This window comes from Balearica regulorum, chromosome 3, assembly GCF_011004875.1.
Source record: "Balearica regulorum gibbericeps isolate bBalReg1 chromosome 3, bBalReg1.pri, whole genome shotgun sequence".
In the NCBI taxonomy this organism is placed as follows: domain Eukaryota; kingdom Metazoa; phylum Chordata; class Aves; order Gruiformes; family Gruidae; genus Balearica; species Balearica regulorum.
The window spans coordinates 57658654-57674618 of record NC_046186.1 but is presented as its reverse complement, the minus strand read 5'-3'; the positions used below and the strand labels follow the sequence as shown (position 1 = coordinate 57674618).

Below are 15965 nucleotides of genomic sequence, written 5' to 3'. Positions count from 1 at the left end.
AAAGAGAAAGACTTCATCACTTTTTCATCCTAATCATTTATTGTTTCAGTATAACTGCATCTAGATTTTTTTCTCAGTCAGAAAGAACTGAAGCAAAAGTCCATATACTAACTTACCATGCAGCCTGCTTGTTGACTGTCTGTAACTTTCATGCCTTCCGCATGCAAGGTAAACTGCAAAAGTTAAAAAAAAAAAAAAAAAAATCAGATAAGTCCCCAAATACTGCCACACTCAAAAAAATAAAAAAAAAAAAAAAAGGCTATGTGTGGGAAAAATGTCACTCTTCACTGACATAAGTTTTAATTCATGCCTCATAAAACTGTTTCCCATTTGAAATTCCCTATTATCATAGAATCATGGAATCTTAGAATGGTTTGGGTTGGAAGGGACCTTACAGATTATCTAGTTCCAACCCCCTGCTGCAGGCAGGGACACCCTCCACTAGGTGGAGGGTATATATTATATCTCCATCTCAACATTTCCCGGCATGTATCTTCACCTGAAATCACAATTGCTAGTTCAATTATTCATCTGAGTAGCAGAAGGGCTGAGGCATATTGCATTTTTTCAGACGCTATTCACATTTTGAACATTTTCCACTTTACAGCCCACCTTTGTGTCCTTGTTGCTGAAAAAGAACCTGATGCGCAGATTTTTAGCTGTGAGAAGCATCACCTGGAAACAAGAACAGCGTAGCTGTCCATTGATTCCTCGGCTCTAAAATATATATTGTGTCTCTCATTTGCATGCATTTGGCATAGCTACTACTATACTATGAGATCTGTGGTGTGGGTTTTTTCAATTCTTTTTAAGCAGGTGTGACTTTTGTATAAATTGTGTAGTGCTAGACCTTGATTTTAAAACAAAGCTTCTTCATCTTTTCTATTTCCAGCAACCTAAAATAAATTCTCAATTTTCCCAGTAATAGTTATGAAATAGAAAGGAGAGCAGGGGGGGGGGGGGGGGGGGGGGGGAGGAAGATGCATTGCCTACCAAGCAGTGCTAGTTCTCTAATTTTCCACAGTGAGACACAATTCATTCATGTGGAATAGGATGTGCTCGAGACTTTGGGAATTCAGCTCAAGTATCTCTGACTCAACAACATAAAGGTCGAGTGAATGGTTGCTGAGTTTGCTCTGTGCTGTCCTTTCAAGTGACAAAAATGGAGAGTAGAAACAAATTAAATTTTAGAAATCGAGGGGGCCGCCTTATACCTGACTTCTTCCTTAAGATGCATGCATAACTGTTAGTATCATTAATAGTAACTATACTTGTGGAGCTATGTGCAGTACTACTGAACTTCGCTATTTTGTTGCTGATCCCTCAGTGGATAATCTGTAACTAGTCATATGGCTTTTTTTCCAAAATAACAGCATGAAGCAAGAGAAAATGAATGTTTATTCCCATGTAATCCTTCTCAGTTACAAAAAAAAAAAAAAACAAAAAAAAAAAAAACAACCCCCCCCCCCCCCCAAAAATGTAACTTACAAACATTATGGCAATTTTGTTATGCTGTTTCCTTTATCTAGAGCATGAAGCAGTCAGACACGAAAAAGAAGTTCCACCTACAAAACCAGGTAAGCACTCCTGCATTGTATACATTCATTACTTTTGAAACTGGTTTTTAAAGAAATTGCAAAATACAATTGCATATGACAAATGCCAAAATCATGGCCCTGTGATCTGTTTTGCTGTATAGAGTGGCCTTGATGTGTCATACCATAGCTAAGGTAGCACAGTACGTATTTGCAATGCCCCTTGCAATTTTCTGAGGATATATATCAAAAGACAAATTTCTGCTTCTGTAATTCCACCGATGTCAAACAAGTTACACCAGCAAAGAATTTGAATCATTTTCTGAAAGTGCTTGCTTTAAATGCCTTCATTTTGCTAATTATTTTTGCGTATCTCCCATTTATTTGGACTTCACAGCTTTCCTGTATAAGTCAACTTCTCAGGACTAGCAACAGTTTAATTTTCCTCCATAGCAGGTATTACATGATGTACTATTCAAATCATGACTTTGCACTATCCACCTTCTATGATAAATGTCTCTGCATATCATAACTCCTATGCAGCCTCACTTGTACAAGATAAAGCAAAATTACTGCAGGTGCAGGAAGCAGCACTGTTCAGTTTCACTGTGAAGCAGGCACCGTGAGGTTAAAAAATGTCTTCTCCATGCTTCTCAATGAAAGGAAATAAGTGAAGAATTAAAATTCTTAGTATTATTCATCCTTAACTCTAGCACAGCAATTATCATGTGTAGATGAGTACATCCCTACTTTTTTTATATGTCATTAGATTGTTATTAATTACTGTGAGATTACTAGAAGTTATGCTTTGATATGCAGTAAGTACATAGAACAAATAAAGCCATTCTCCACCATAACAGTATTATGCTGCACCTGACTGTTCTGACCATTGTTCTTTCCTCTTTTTACTTTCCAGTAAAACTGAAAAACACTGCAAGTACGTGTCATGTCTTGTTTCCTACAGAATATAAACCTTCTTTTCCGATGCATGTTGTCTCGATTTGCATTTTTGCAATTTTCTCATGGTGGATAATGCTATTTTCTTGCTTATGCTACAGATACTCTTGTATTCACCCTGCTTAGTAACAACTGAACATGCCAAAACTAAGTACATTTATAATTTAATATTGGGAAGCTACAACACTCAAACTCTGTTTGCAATTTATACTTTTTATAAAAGCAAAGTAAATTATGCTAGTAGCAAAATTGATGCTCTGGTGATTTTAGATGAGTGTAGAGACATAATTTATCTTTATGCAAATACATTGTTTATTAAAAATAACAAAATGGCATGTAACATGACTGAATTAGACTGCCTTTTCATTACGTCTTTTACCATTTGGAAATGACTTATTTCATGAGTTCACTAAGCACATTCTTGGTCTGGTTTCAATATCAGTGTTTTTCTTCCTACTTTAATAAAAAACTAAATTAAATTAAAGAAGAGAAGGGAATATTTCCTTTTTAGATGAGTTTTAAGGAGGATTCAAGGGGAGTTTCTTGCATAACAAAGATTTCGACTGAAGTCATTGGATAATGTCCTTTTTAAGGTCATTAAGAGTTCTGAATAGATAAAGACCGGGATCTATGCTTATTGTGGCAAGTCATTGCATGTTACCTACTGCAAATCACAATAAAACAACAGTCAGAAGGACAGCGTTTACACCGCATGCTTTGAATTGTAAAACCGTTGAAGTATGGCCCTTCACAGATGAATTAGTTGTAGCCTCTTTAGAGCAGGATCTATGTTTTCTTTTTTTGTACTGTGCCTGGCACATCAAGACCAAAGCGTGTGTTACTCTGATGCAAAGTAATCTATAAAGAGTATCCAAAACCAAGGCCAAGCCCCGTGAGACACAGACCTCTTCCCGCCCCAGGTCAGAAGCTGACAACAAGGCAAGGCAAACTGATTCCATTAAACTTCCTAAATAAGTCTCCTATGTTAAGTGCTTGAAGTTAGACAAGATGAATACTCGCTCTGAAACATCTGTCAAAAGACACAGTGCTATTCTGAACACAAGCTCCAAAGGGAAAGGGGGAACATGGAGCATCTGAAATGTGCCAACGCTGAAGAGTCTACTGAAATCCTGAATCGCAGTGTTCAGTTTTCAAGTCACCGTTGCAAAATTACTAATACCTCTGAAGCTATTTCCATTTTTGCCAGTACTTTGAGTAATTTTTCCTCTATTTGATTCCATTATTCAGATTTGTTCAGTCTTACGTTCACTGGATCTGTTCACTAACATTTTATGTCTTCTGCACTGATTTATCTAAGAGACCCATTGATGGCACTCTGCTATTAGAGAACCATTAGAGTTTTAAGTGACTAATTCCTCATGCTTTCTGAAATAAGGATCATTTTAACTCAACATCACTGTCTACAATGCTTTTTTTTATCAAAAGCTATATTACCCTGGCATATTGTGATTGTAAGGAACAGCCAAGATATTTTTCCCTTGACCTTTGCAGAGGGATATTTGTACCACATTCTCAAGCTATATCCTGCTGCTTGAAATCATTATAAAGGTTAACAGTGCTTTTAGAAAGAAAAGAAAGAAAGAAAAAAAAAAAAAAGAAAACAGTAATGAGGAGACCTGTGATCATATACAAAAGTAATTCTGTTTACAGTGCCTATTTTGAGCTAACTATCCTTGAATATATCTAGTTCAAGTTTTTAAGCACCACAACTCTCTATTTTAAATTACTTTTTTCCACTCAAAGAAGAACGCTTAGCTGGATCACTGCCTTCTTTATTTCTAGAGCTCTGTATAGCTTTGCTTCATATATTTCTCAGCCAGGTGTACAGTATGCTTGCCATAACATGCGCGTAGCTATCATGTAATTCAGCATGAGATGTAGCCATGGACACAAAATATTCACTGATTTTGGAGTTCAGGTCTAGTAGGAATGTAAAATACACTTCTCCTGGGCCAAATTTATTCACACATTATACCCTGTACAGTCTTACTGTAAAAGTAAATGGAGTTTAAATGAGTAGAGAGATTGCATCATTAAATGAATGACAGGTTATAAACAGAAATACAAGCTTGAGTTCAAAAAGTCCCCAAATTAGCAACAAATACATTTTTATAGTAACGTGCTAAGTGAATTACCATGTAATTATAAAAGTAATTAGTATACTATCTTATTTTTCACTACTTCTGTTTTAGCACGCAAGAGGGTCTTTGACAGCAATTGATCTTATATCAAATTTGAATGTGTGATGAAACTCAGAATTTACTCCCTGCATACTGACTAAAGACTCTCAAATTTTGAGAGGTTACCTTGAACAGAGGACAAAACTGGTGGCATTTCTTACTCATGCAATAAGTAATACCAAAGCAAATTTTTTGCAATGAAGAGGAAGAACTCCTCAGTTAAGAAGTGAGGGTATGAACCCCTTTCCAAGATTTGGTGCCTCAGACAATTTTTTTTTTTTTTTTTTTTTTGTGTGTGAAAATGAGAAGACATATTAATCCATGGATCACGATGCAGTAATGTATCAGCTTTCAGCAACTATGAGCATGATCATAAGCAGAAATGTAAATATTAAAGGACTTGAGCATGCTAGCATTTAATAGCAGCAAAACTGGCCTTTGCTGAATGCCTGTGGTGCCTAAATATTTAGCACTGACATTAATGAGTCTCCTTATGAACAAAGGCCTGAATGGAAGTTTTCTGTGATGTATTAGTGAAAACCACACTTAATTGTTCAGTCTTCCTGTTGAAAAAGCATTGACTGAAACTTTTTCACCTTGGTGTGAGCCATAGAACTTGATGTTCATCTGAAGACAAAACTTGGCATGAAGAAAATACAGAGATAATTCAATCAAAGCAGACCTTGAAACATTTTGTGGTCGTATTTCTTTTTTTATCCAGGTCGAGGTTCAAAGAATAAAGGTTTTGCCTGGCTGGTGATGTTATTCTGTTTCCTTAAAATTGGGTTCTAAAATAAAACTGAGACTAATGAAGTAGCAATGTGTAAAAAATCTTGGATTCCAAATCCCAATGTAATTCATTCCTTTGATTTAAAAAGAGTAAAGATGGTTTATACCAGGGAATTTCTTTCCCATCACATTGATCAATTTTCATTCATTATTATGGGTATTGCAACAGCATGGGAATATATACTTCTTTTTTGTTAGGTGTGGTGCAAAGACGTAGTCCAAATTTATCCAGCTCTCAATACCTTTTACTCATAAAAGGCAAAGCAAACTGATAATGCAGGAGAAACAGTTATACAGGGGTGAATGCCAGCTATTCAAGGTCAGTGGTTGGTTGGGGTGTTTGGATGATAAGAAAAGAGACGTAACAATTAAACTGCACACATTTTTTGGAAAATAGCATCATCAGCTATAACCTTGACTGCACATTTTAAAAGTACTCTATTTAAATATTTGCTTGCCAGAAAACTTTGGCACAGTGTTTGCATTTGCAGGAACTATTGCATGCAGGATTACTGTACTTCAAAGAGTGGAACTCAGCTTTCAGTGTGAAATCCTGTGTACACATCTATTGTTAAAGCACATTTCTTTACAAATTAATATCCTGCAGAAAGTTTGCAGATGAAAGAGAAGATCTATTTCAATGGTTACTTGCCTTGAAAAAACACAGTACTGAACCTCATATTCTTTTTCTTCCCCCCTTCCTCTTCATTTCTGATTATTTTCTTGGAGAGCCAACAAGTGAAATCCCAACAGCAGGTAAATAATACATTTCTCTGGTATGTCTTATGGAAAGAAATAATGAACATACCAATGCTGATTAATACATATGGTTCATCAACAATGAACAATGTTGATATAAACCAGCATTGGTAAACTGACAGCATTGCAGCTACTCAGTTCTCTACCAAAGACTCTTCTGGTCAGCTGATTATGTTATTCTCACTGTTCATCTTCCGTGGCATGTTTTGGTGAGCCAGACACAGGTGATCAGCACTGAGCAAGCTAGTGTTAATCAGATAACACATGCACCAGAAGACTGAACAAAGCATTATTACAACTGGTTGGGTGATACGAAGTGAAAACGAACAATTTGAAGGCAGCCTGCCAGTTTTCTGCTGTAGTCAACAGGGAATACTGAAATGGGCTCAGATGCCTGCAGCAATACACCTTACTTAATTTCAATCTGCCTTGTTGAATGAAGTCACAGACCAAATGTCTGTGTTTGTGGGCTGGGGAAAAGGATGCCAAAACAAAACAAAACAATACAAAACAAAAAAAAGCACATGTTCTAAGTGAAGGTACATTCAGAGATAAATAAACTCAATAAAATAAATCAGAACCTACTGCTGCAGGACTTCAGAATGGTCACATTTGGTGGTTCTAAAGGTCCATCTAGTTCTATACCCTGGGGTGGGTTTTTTGTTGTTTATTTATTTCAGACAATTGAGATTCCTCTGGGAAAGAGGGTAAGAAGCAGGCAGCAGGCAGAAGGATCCTTCCCTGATGCATTTTGGCCACCAGTAATTAAGGATTTCTAGCAGTAGTTAGGGAATTACAGAATTCTAGTGCCTAAAGCCTTTATCAGGAGTTTCCAACTAGTCTGCAACCAGCAATATTCAAAAAATTTCCAATAAGTGTTCAGAAAGCCCAGAACTGCTACTGCCACTAAGGGTAGCAGCCACTGTTTTAATATTAGATTGTGTACATTGTATACATGCTATGAGACACATTTACCACTGTTATTATTCCAGGGAAATTACTAGGGCGATCAGCTTTGTGCGATGTACTTATTGCAAGAGCCCCATTTTTTCTGATGCCTGTCACTTAATGCTGTTTCTTTGCAAATCTTTCTAGCCACGAAAAAAACAAAGACAGCTAAGGAAAAAGAAGGTAAGAATTTACTCTGTGTGTGCTTATATATATGTAGAAGACCACAGTAAAAATAGTATAAGATTGCAATTTTACATGTATTGATATTTGAAACAGCCCCTAAAGGATGTGTGTTGATTTTCAAAGAATTTGACTTGAAAACTCTAGGTAATTATCTGTTCAGAATTCAGTCAATTTACCAACCTTGAACTGTGGTGGTTTTTGTTTTGTTTTGTTTTGTTTTGTTTTTTTTTTCCTTGGTAGAAAAAACAATTGAGAAGAAACATCTGAAAGATGAGAGAAGCAAAGGTAATAAAAGGATGAAAACCTCTGCAAACAGCAATGAAAATTCAAACATTAGTTGTTTTCATGGGATTGGAAAGAGGAGCTTTGTTAGTTTTTCCAAATATGTGCAAGTAAGACAAAATGATGAAATTGTGCATAAATCCCCAGTAATTGAATGCCTGATGGCTCCTTTGTACGTGAGTATCAAGGATTACATCAGCACATGCACCCTGCCTGTGACCCTCCCAGGCTGGTACAGCATCAGCCTCTCTGCAGGGTCCTCCAGCGCTGTATCCACACACAAGAGGATTGTTAGTCCCCACTCAGTCTGCTGTTATGCTCCCTAGTGAGGTGGTGCTAAGTTTACCTCTGTAGTTTGTACGATGCTTTAGATCACCAGCTTCGTACTGTAGAATAACTCCATTGCTAACAAGGAGCGCTTTTTACACGAGATATAGACTTCATGGTCACCTATAGTCTGACTAACCTGTTGGACACAACACTGCCTTGATTGTTTCCCTACAGTAGTATCAGACAGAGAAATGGTTCCTTCTCTACCTCTGGAGATAATTAATAGAAATATGTTGTACTAATTGATTAAGTTAGTGGTCTAAAGAATAAATGTCTTCTCTACATTGGCTAAAGGCAGTGACTTGCATATAAACACTGTATATTGAAGTCCTGGAAACTCGAAGGATAACAGTTAGTTAGTTGTACTGGTGCAAGCTTGCTAAACTAGTATCTAGAAGCAGTTCACTTCTATGGTTTTACTAGACATAAAATTTCTATTTTTAAATAATTTACTAGGAAAGTCACACTTTAAAAAAAAAAAAAGGTTTATAGCGATTCCTATCTGTGAGTTGATTCCAAGAAACAAGCATGTTTCTTATTGAAATTTAATTAAATATTTTGGCCTACATCTGAAGATTAATTTGTCATCTACGTTTTGTTCTTTAGGAGTCCCACCAGTAAAAGAAGCTCCACGACATCACAACCTGACATCAGGTACATGATTTTCCTTTATTGTAAAAGAACTTTCGTTTCCTTTCTAAAATTTTCCTTTTTAATTTTCAGGTTGTGGTTGTGTTTTGATTTGTTTTTTCATAAAGGAGATCACACTTGCAATCTTTTCACATCTCTCATTCCAGTCTAGGGAACAAGATGTAAGGCAAGCCAGGCAAATCAAACCCATAAATATTGTTCCTGTGGAGAATGATTTGCCCAAATGCTTTACCACCTTCCTAAACTTTTAAACATATATTCAGCTAATTACTTCATAAACCAAGTGGCCTGTAATTAATTTGGCAGTGCATGGGTTAAAAAAAAAAGAAGAAAAAAGAAAAGAAAAACCAAAAAACTCCCATGCACCTCATAGAAAAGCTGTTCCATAAGAAAAGTACATAAGAAGCAGCATACTCAATTCATTTTCTCTCACATTAATATATGTTGCCTCCCATCCCAGTGTGCCCTCCATCCCAAAGCCCCTGCAAAAAAAAGGTGAATAAAGGTAGGGCACGTTAGGAGGAAATCCCTCTGCATTGTTTTATTCGTTAGGTCTTTTTTTTTTTTTATTTATGGTAAAAATAAAAATATGTTCCAGATTCTTGACTAGTATAAATTAATCCCTATGACTTCATTGGAGCTGTACTGATTCATGACAGACAACGATCAAAGTCTTTAACCTCACCTTTGAGGTATAACTGGTTTACACAGAAAATATGAACTAAATATTAATATGGATCCTCCCAGTGCAACTTGTCTTAAACAACCGAGGAAAGAATTTGAACTTTAATCATCCAGACTGTTTTGTTGTATATTATTTTTTCACCTTTTTTTACTATTAGTAGAATGCTTGAGTTCTATATACATGATGTAAAATGTGTAATATATGTGTAATTTTATATATATGTATTTAGAAATAACTATTTATCCCTAATAATGACAAAAAGGTAGCTAAGTACAAAGCAAGTACAGGGCAATCTGTCAAGAAAGAGAAAATGCAAATTAAATGCTTAGATCAAGCATCCAAATGTTATCATGTGTATTTGTATGAAAATGTTTGCACACATGGCTCACAGGACTTTGTTGTATAAGGGCAACTACATTTACCTGTAAGAATGGCTTAGCGCTTTTTTTCATCTTTTTTTTTAATCAGGAATACAGAGTTATACAGTCAAATATAGACTTTAATTCCTCTTAATGATGCTGTTGTTAACTGATAGATACAGAATGTAGAATCTATGCTAGCAAAAAGTTATGACTATTTTGTTAATATAGAATTCATATAGATCAGGTAATACTAATCATCATAAATAACCAGTAAGTTAAACCAAAGTTTCTTCCAGGAGAGAAAAGGATTATCTTATGGAGCAAAATTCCAAATTCAGTGTAAACAAGGAATGTACTAAAACTTGTCTGCCAGTGGACTTTCTCCTGCACACCATGCTCCTGCAAAATTCACATCATTGAAAGACTGTATAACTGTGGCTTTCATTTACAGTAATTGCTATGATTGGCTGGTTTAATTGTACATTATCATTGTGCAATTATTCTTGACTGGATGTCCTAATATCACAAGCAGTTCTGTGCAAACAGGTCTTCATAGCTGGCTTTGCAAACAAAACTTACTATGTGAGTATTTTCAAACTATTCTTTGTCCACTAAAAAGAATAAGTCAGTTTTCAGACAATGGATGAAAGCTTTCCAGAAGAACATCAAAGTGATTTCTCTTTATGAATGTCGTTCTTTGGTATTTGCTCACATTGAGAATTTAAAAGTTGACACCAAATACTAGGTTATGCACACGTGAGTTGGAACTTGATAGCTTTTGCCTGTTCCGCTTGCAGATGAAGCCAGAGCATTTTCCCCAGTGCCCTGAATACTAATATTTTTTGCTGATAAATGGAAGTAGAAAATGATTTACACTTTCTTAGCTAATCTAAAAATTTGAATAGTAAATCTTCTTTCAGCTTTCAAAAGCTGAATAGAGTAGATTCGTGTGTTCTTAGATTTTGATCAGAGACCTTCAACCTTTCCCTGGTATTAAAAAGCAATCAGATAAAGAAAAATAAGCTATATAAAAAGCTCTGAATATATTCAATTTTAGAATGCTCCACATTTAAACAGAATTTTTAGTAGTAGTGTACCTTTCATAAGCAATGGTAATAAGTGCAGTAGACACTAAATTTCATTCCCCTGTAGAACTGCAACCTATTACATAAAATTCTTTCCCCTTCTTCCTCCTGTCCTAAATGTCAAAACTGACACTTGTACAAAGACTGAAACTTACCCACAGACACACACACACAAAAAAGGGGCAATTCTTGAAACTTCCTGGTTTTTTCTTCTATCGTATAACAACTGTATTCACAAGCAGAGAGAAGCAGATTTTTCAACTTTGAGTATGAAAATCAAAATTAATCAAAAGTTGATTATGTTTATTGCAATCATCTTGTAATTGTCCTCATGACTGAAAACTCAGGAAACAATGTCTGTTGCCTTTGTCATACAGTTAGTTGAAGAGGTTGATGTTTTTAGTGTGCTGTTATCTAAGCCCACAGATGTGCCGATGTGGCAGAAATAGAAAGGCTGTGATAGAAGAGCATGAAAAGTGAGAAATTATGAAACTGATACTAATCCCACATAAATTTATTTGTTAAATTAGAAAAATGTGTGGATTATTTTTGCAGTCAATAGAAATTAAAATAGTCATGCTAATTTCCATGTAAATACATGTTTCATAAATAGACTTACTTAATTCATGAATCTACTTTCATACATTATTAGAGATTTAAAAGTTTCTTGGGCATGAGAACTATACGTATTGTCTCATCAAAGTAGTTGTACCTCTGGGAAAACTAAAATTAACATTAAGCAGAGCTGGAAAACCATTTATATGAACATACTATGCTAGCCTTTTTATGAAAAAAGCATTTCTCAGCTAGATTTATACTCTGCTTCTGTAGTGATAGAGAGCAACACGGTTTCTGAGATGTTTTCTAGCATGAGAAGGAATCATTTCATCATATTATCAGCAAAGATATTCAATGGCACATAGCGACCACCACATGAAAACCTGAGCAGCTCCACTGGATAAATTCATCAAATGTCTGTATTAGCACATGATGATTGGTTTATTACCGTAAGGTCATTTTATTGCTTTGCACTTTCTGTCTTCCTGTAATATATTTTCCAATGCAAAGATGATTTCCAAATCTGGAAGAGCAGAAAGTTATATTTAAAGTGAGATTTGATACGAAAGCCATTTGAGAGAACATCAAAGGTGTTTTCTCAATGCTGTGGGAACATAAACTTGTCAGCAGTGCAATGTGTAAGATTTTTTTCCATTGATCATTATTTTGAAAGAGAATGAGACCACTTTCCTTTATTTTTCCTCGGTTCCGAGGCATTTGAAGACTTTGGAGGAAAATATCTTTTTCATTATTGTGAAGTTGCAGTTTGTGTCAATTTCATTAAGCACAAACATATTGGTCCTGTTCTGTAAAACAGAAGCATCGAACTACTTTAAAAATAATGCACAACATTCAAAAGAGAAGGCAAAAACTTCATCGCTGCAGGACAGGTAGCTCTCATCTATGGATAGGCGATGAACTGCAGATGCTGTATTTTCTCCTCTTCTTGCCACCCAGTCTGTATATCTCAGATGTATGATGGTTCTGGGATTGTCAGCAGTTTCTTCCAGAACTTCAGCTGCATAAACTCCTGCTACTGAAGCTGACTATTTGAATGCAACTAGATCAAAGAAGCTGAACAAAAATGTTGAGGAGAAAAGATATGATGCCATTTCTCAAAACAGAAATATAGATCAAGGAAGGGACCATTACCTGTAACAGACATCTCTGCAAGTAATAACGAAAACAGTAATAGCATCCTTAAAATAGTTTAGATTGGATATTCATAAATTTTTTTTCTCACCAGAATTCAGCAATAAATCACTAATATTAATGTTGCATTTTCTAGACATAAGAAAGTGTAACAATGGCTGGAAAATAATAGAAGGAACTGGCACTCTGAGTTCCTTCAGAATTTTTTCTGTAAGATTTATGCTCATTAATTTACAAAACCTGTGTCTACGCAGGATATTGTCATTCAGTAAGATTTTCCAGGGTGCTCATCACTCTGCAGCACAAGCGCTCAGGGTGAGAGCAGGATGAGCTGTGCACTAAGGCTGCTTGCAAGAGAATCCGTGTAGCACAACCTCCATTCTGTGGATATACAGGAATGTGTCAACATTTCGTGTTTGTTAGAATTTGTTTGTTAGAAGGCTGCCAATGCAGGCTTTCCAACAACTTGGTATTAGTCATTCCACTGTTCTGAATTTGACTTTTAAAGAAATACTTGGAGACTGAATCTTGGCAGGCTTGTCTAACCAGAGGCATACTGTGCATTAGCAAGAGGTGTATATTTAAAGAGCTCACTTAAACAGTGCTAAATGGTTGAGTGGTCACTTACTAAGAACTCAGGTGACCTTGATTTAATTTAGTTTAACCTATTTTGAAATTGAATTGATGAAAATTTCACTGCGGTTGCTTTAATTTTGAATGAGTGCCCACACAACACTTTTATATGGCCTAATTAATCCATTTTTAAAGTTAACTTGAATTAATCTTCCTGATTGTTTCTACATAGAAAAGCCATATAAGCAGGAAATATCAGACATATTGTGGTAGCTAGGTAAATTAAAAGCTTTATGGTCTGGTATGAACCTGATTACATGTCACTGGAAAACTTATTGGCTTTATTGCAGTAAGTTTTGAAACTCAGAATCTGTAAATACCACAAATGAGAACAATACATCAAGTTTTATGTTAATTATGAGCTTATAGATAGCCTATCCGCATAGTGACGACATAATCTAAATTATGAATTACAGACATTCTCTTTAAATGCCCAAAGGGTAAGTTCTATCTTTTGAAACAAAAAACTTCATGGGGAGAATCTTTAGGTTCCTGCCGTGTCTTCTACAGAAAGACATCTATCCCTAGCTCTAAACTAATTTCCTTTTTTTATCTTTGGCTGTATTTGGTAATTACATTACCTTACCTTGAGTTTATTTGGTGTCAAGATTTGGTTATAATTAGGAATTACTGAGAGAGATTCTCAATCAACTTTGCATTATGACGAGTTACTTGGACTCAGTTAAAGTCCACCTCTCCAGAAAACAATCATAAGTTTTCACGGTGAACAGCACAGTGACAGAAGCAGGGTTGATTCAGTTCAATTTCTATGTAGCGCCTAAATATCAGCTACATGTTAACAGCACTTGAACTTTACTAGCTCAGTCTTCAAATTACAGAGAATCTTTTCTTATTGTTATGCAAGCTTTAACATGTGCCACAACCATGACTGTACTTTACAGACCACATTGACAGACTCTAATCTAAAATCCATGAGAGAGAAATCCTGAAGATTAACAAGCAGAGAAAGTCCTTGCCAATCAACAGTGAAAACCATTATTAAAGATGTAAGGTCAGACCCAAAACATTATTTTAGACTATGAAAAGACCATGAAAAAAACCAGTATTATTTTTTTGTGTGCTGGTTTACATCCAGTAATGAGAATCCGATTTGCCTAACTTTGTAAAATGAACCCAATTAGTAATATTATTTATGCCTGTTGGACAATGATTTCATTCCATTCCTCTTAACTGGGTCAAAACATTTTGCTAAAATTAAACTAAGTGGCTCCAAGCATTTATAAATATGTACTAAATTTGTGCCAAGTCAAATAAAAAATAAATAAATAAAAAGAAGAAATATAGCTCAGTATAAGTCTCTGAATTATTTTGCCACAACTGAAATATCAATAACTAGTATCTTAATGCTTGTCATTGCTAAGTTGGTTTTGCCCTTTAGTTTGACTGGTATATCTTCTTAAATCACACTGCAAGAAAAGAGAAGTACATATTATGTATTTCCATGACATATCTCATGGAAGCAAAGCTCTATATAAAATGTAATTCTTCAACAGTTTGCTGAGTCAGAGATTATTTATCTTTGTTCCAGAGAAATGGCCATTGTTTCAAATCCTTCTTGAACTTTAGGAAAGTATTTCCTCCCATGTCATATTCCTTCTCTTCTGATGGGGACTTCACTTAGAGGACAGAGAAACTTGCTTTTTTATCAAAATAGATTTTGTTTATAAACATTTATCAGCTGAAAAACAGGTATCCTGATGTTGGAGTCAGTTCGTGTTTCCAGATTACCATCAGTAGTATAGTCAAATCCAGTGGACAAATCATAATTATGCAATTCTTAATTAGTGAGACCCGAACTGACAGCAGATGCTGTGAAATATTTTAAAGCAGCCAGCCTATTGAGCTCCTACAGTTTCTTTCTGTTTTACCTTGTTCCTAGAACTGTGCAACTTCAGGGTGAGAAAGATATTCTAATTTAGCTTCATTTTTCATTTCATTTCATTTCATTTCATTTCATTTCATTTCATTTCATTTCATACCACACAGGCACAGATTTGATCCTCCTAATCATAAGTCCTTAAATAAGGGCATATTTGCAGAAGGTCCATGGTGAATGAGAGAGGAACTTCTCCGATGTGTTACTCATCCCTTTGAAATCTGAATTGCTTCACAGCATTACATCATGTGGCTAGAGCTAAATCCAGAAGGTTGTGCCTCTACTGTCTGATGTTAAGCAGGGTGAATTTGGAACTATCGGGGTTTGTCAGGAGCATCGTTCAAGCACTGTGTCTTTCCTGAGTTTTTATTGTCATAAACAACTGCTGTTGCTCCTCGTAGAAAAGTTCTCACTGAGGAAGATAAACATGCACAAATAATACTACGCACATCCCAAAAAAACTTTTATTTAATAAATATTTCAGAATAACTGAAACAAAGAAAGCACTTGTATCATTCAAATACCAGCTTCACTTTCATTAGTTGTTTAATTGACTTATCATTCATTGTTCCTCTCCTCTCTCCTCTCTTCCCCTCCTCTCCCCATCCCATGCCTTCACAGCTGAATGAATATCTGGTATTAACTTCCAGTTATTTGGTATCCATTCTTGTTAACATAATAAGATCCCTGATTGTTTTTACCTTCTTCTTTGGTTTATATGTTTTTTGTGTGCATAAAAGTGCTTGTATGTAAAGTTTAAACCAACCTTTTAGTGACTGATGGCTCTTTAGAAACAATTATTTTAATGCAGTATGTTGTAATTACATTAGCTGAACATGCTGGTCATAAGAATGAGTCGACAGAGACCAAGTCACGTCAGCATGCCTAAGGTACATGATCAGCACACAGTGCATCCTATCAATACTCCATCACTGTTTATTGAGCAATAGCACTA

General features: G+C 35.5%; 1 protein-coding gene across 1 annotated transcript in view; it reads left to right on the top strand.

Annotated features, from left to right (window-relative positions):
* The window catches only part of TRDN (triadin), a 236761-nt gene that overhangs the window by 209743 nt on the left and 11053 nt on the right, over positions 1-15965 (top strand). The window contains exons 33-38 of the mRNA XM_075749995.1: positions 1530-1577; positions 2452-2472; positions 6212-6238; positions 7337-7372; positions 7616-7660; positions 8594-8641. Of these exons, the coding sequence (XP_075606110.1) occupies positions 1530-1577; positions 2452-2472; positions 6212-6238; positions 7337-7372; positions 7616-7660; positions 8594-8641 (225 nt within the window). The remainder of the gene's footprint in view (positions 1-1529; positions 1578-2451; positions 2473-6211; positions 6239-7336; positions 7373-7615; positions 7661-8593; positions 8642-15965) is intronic.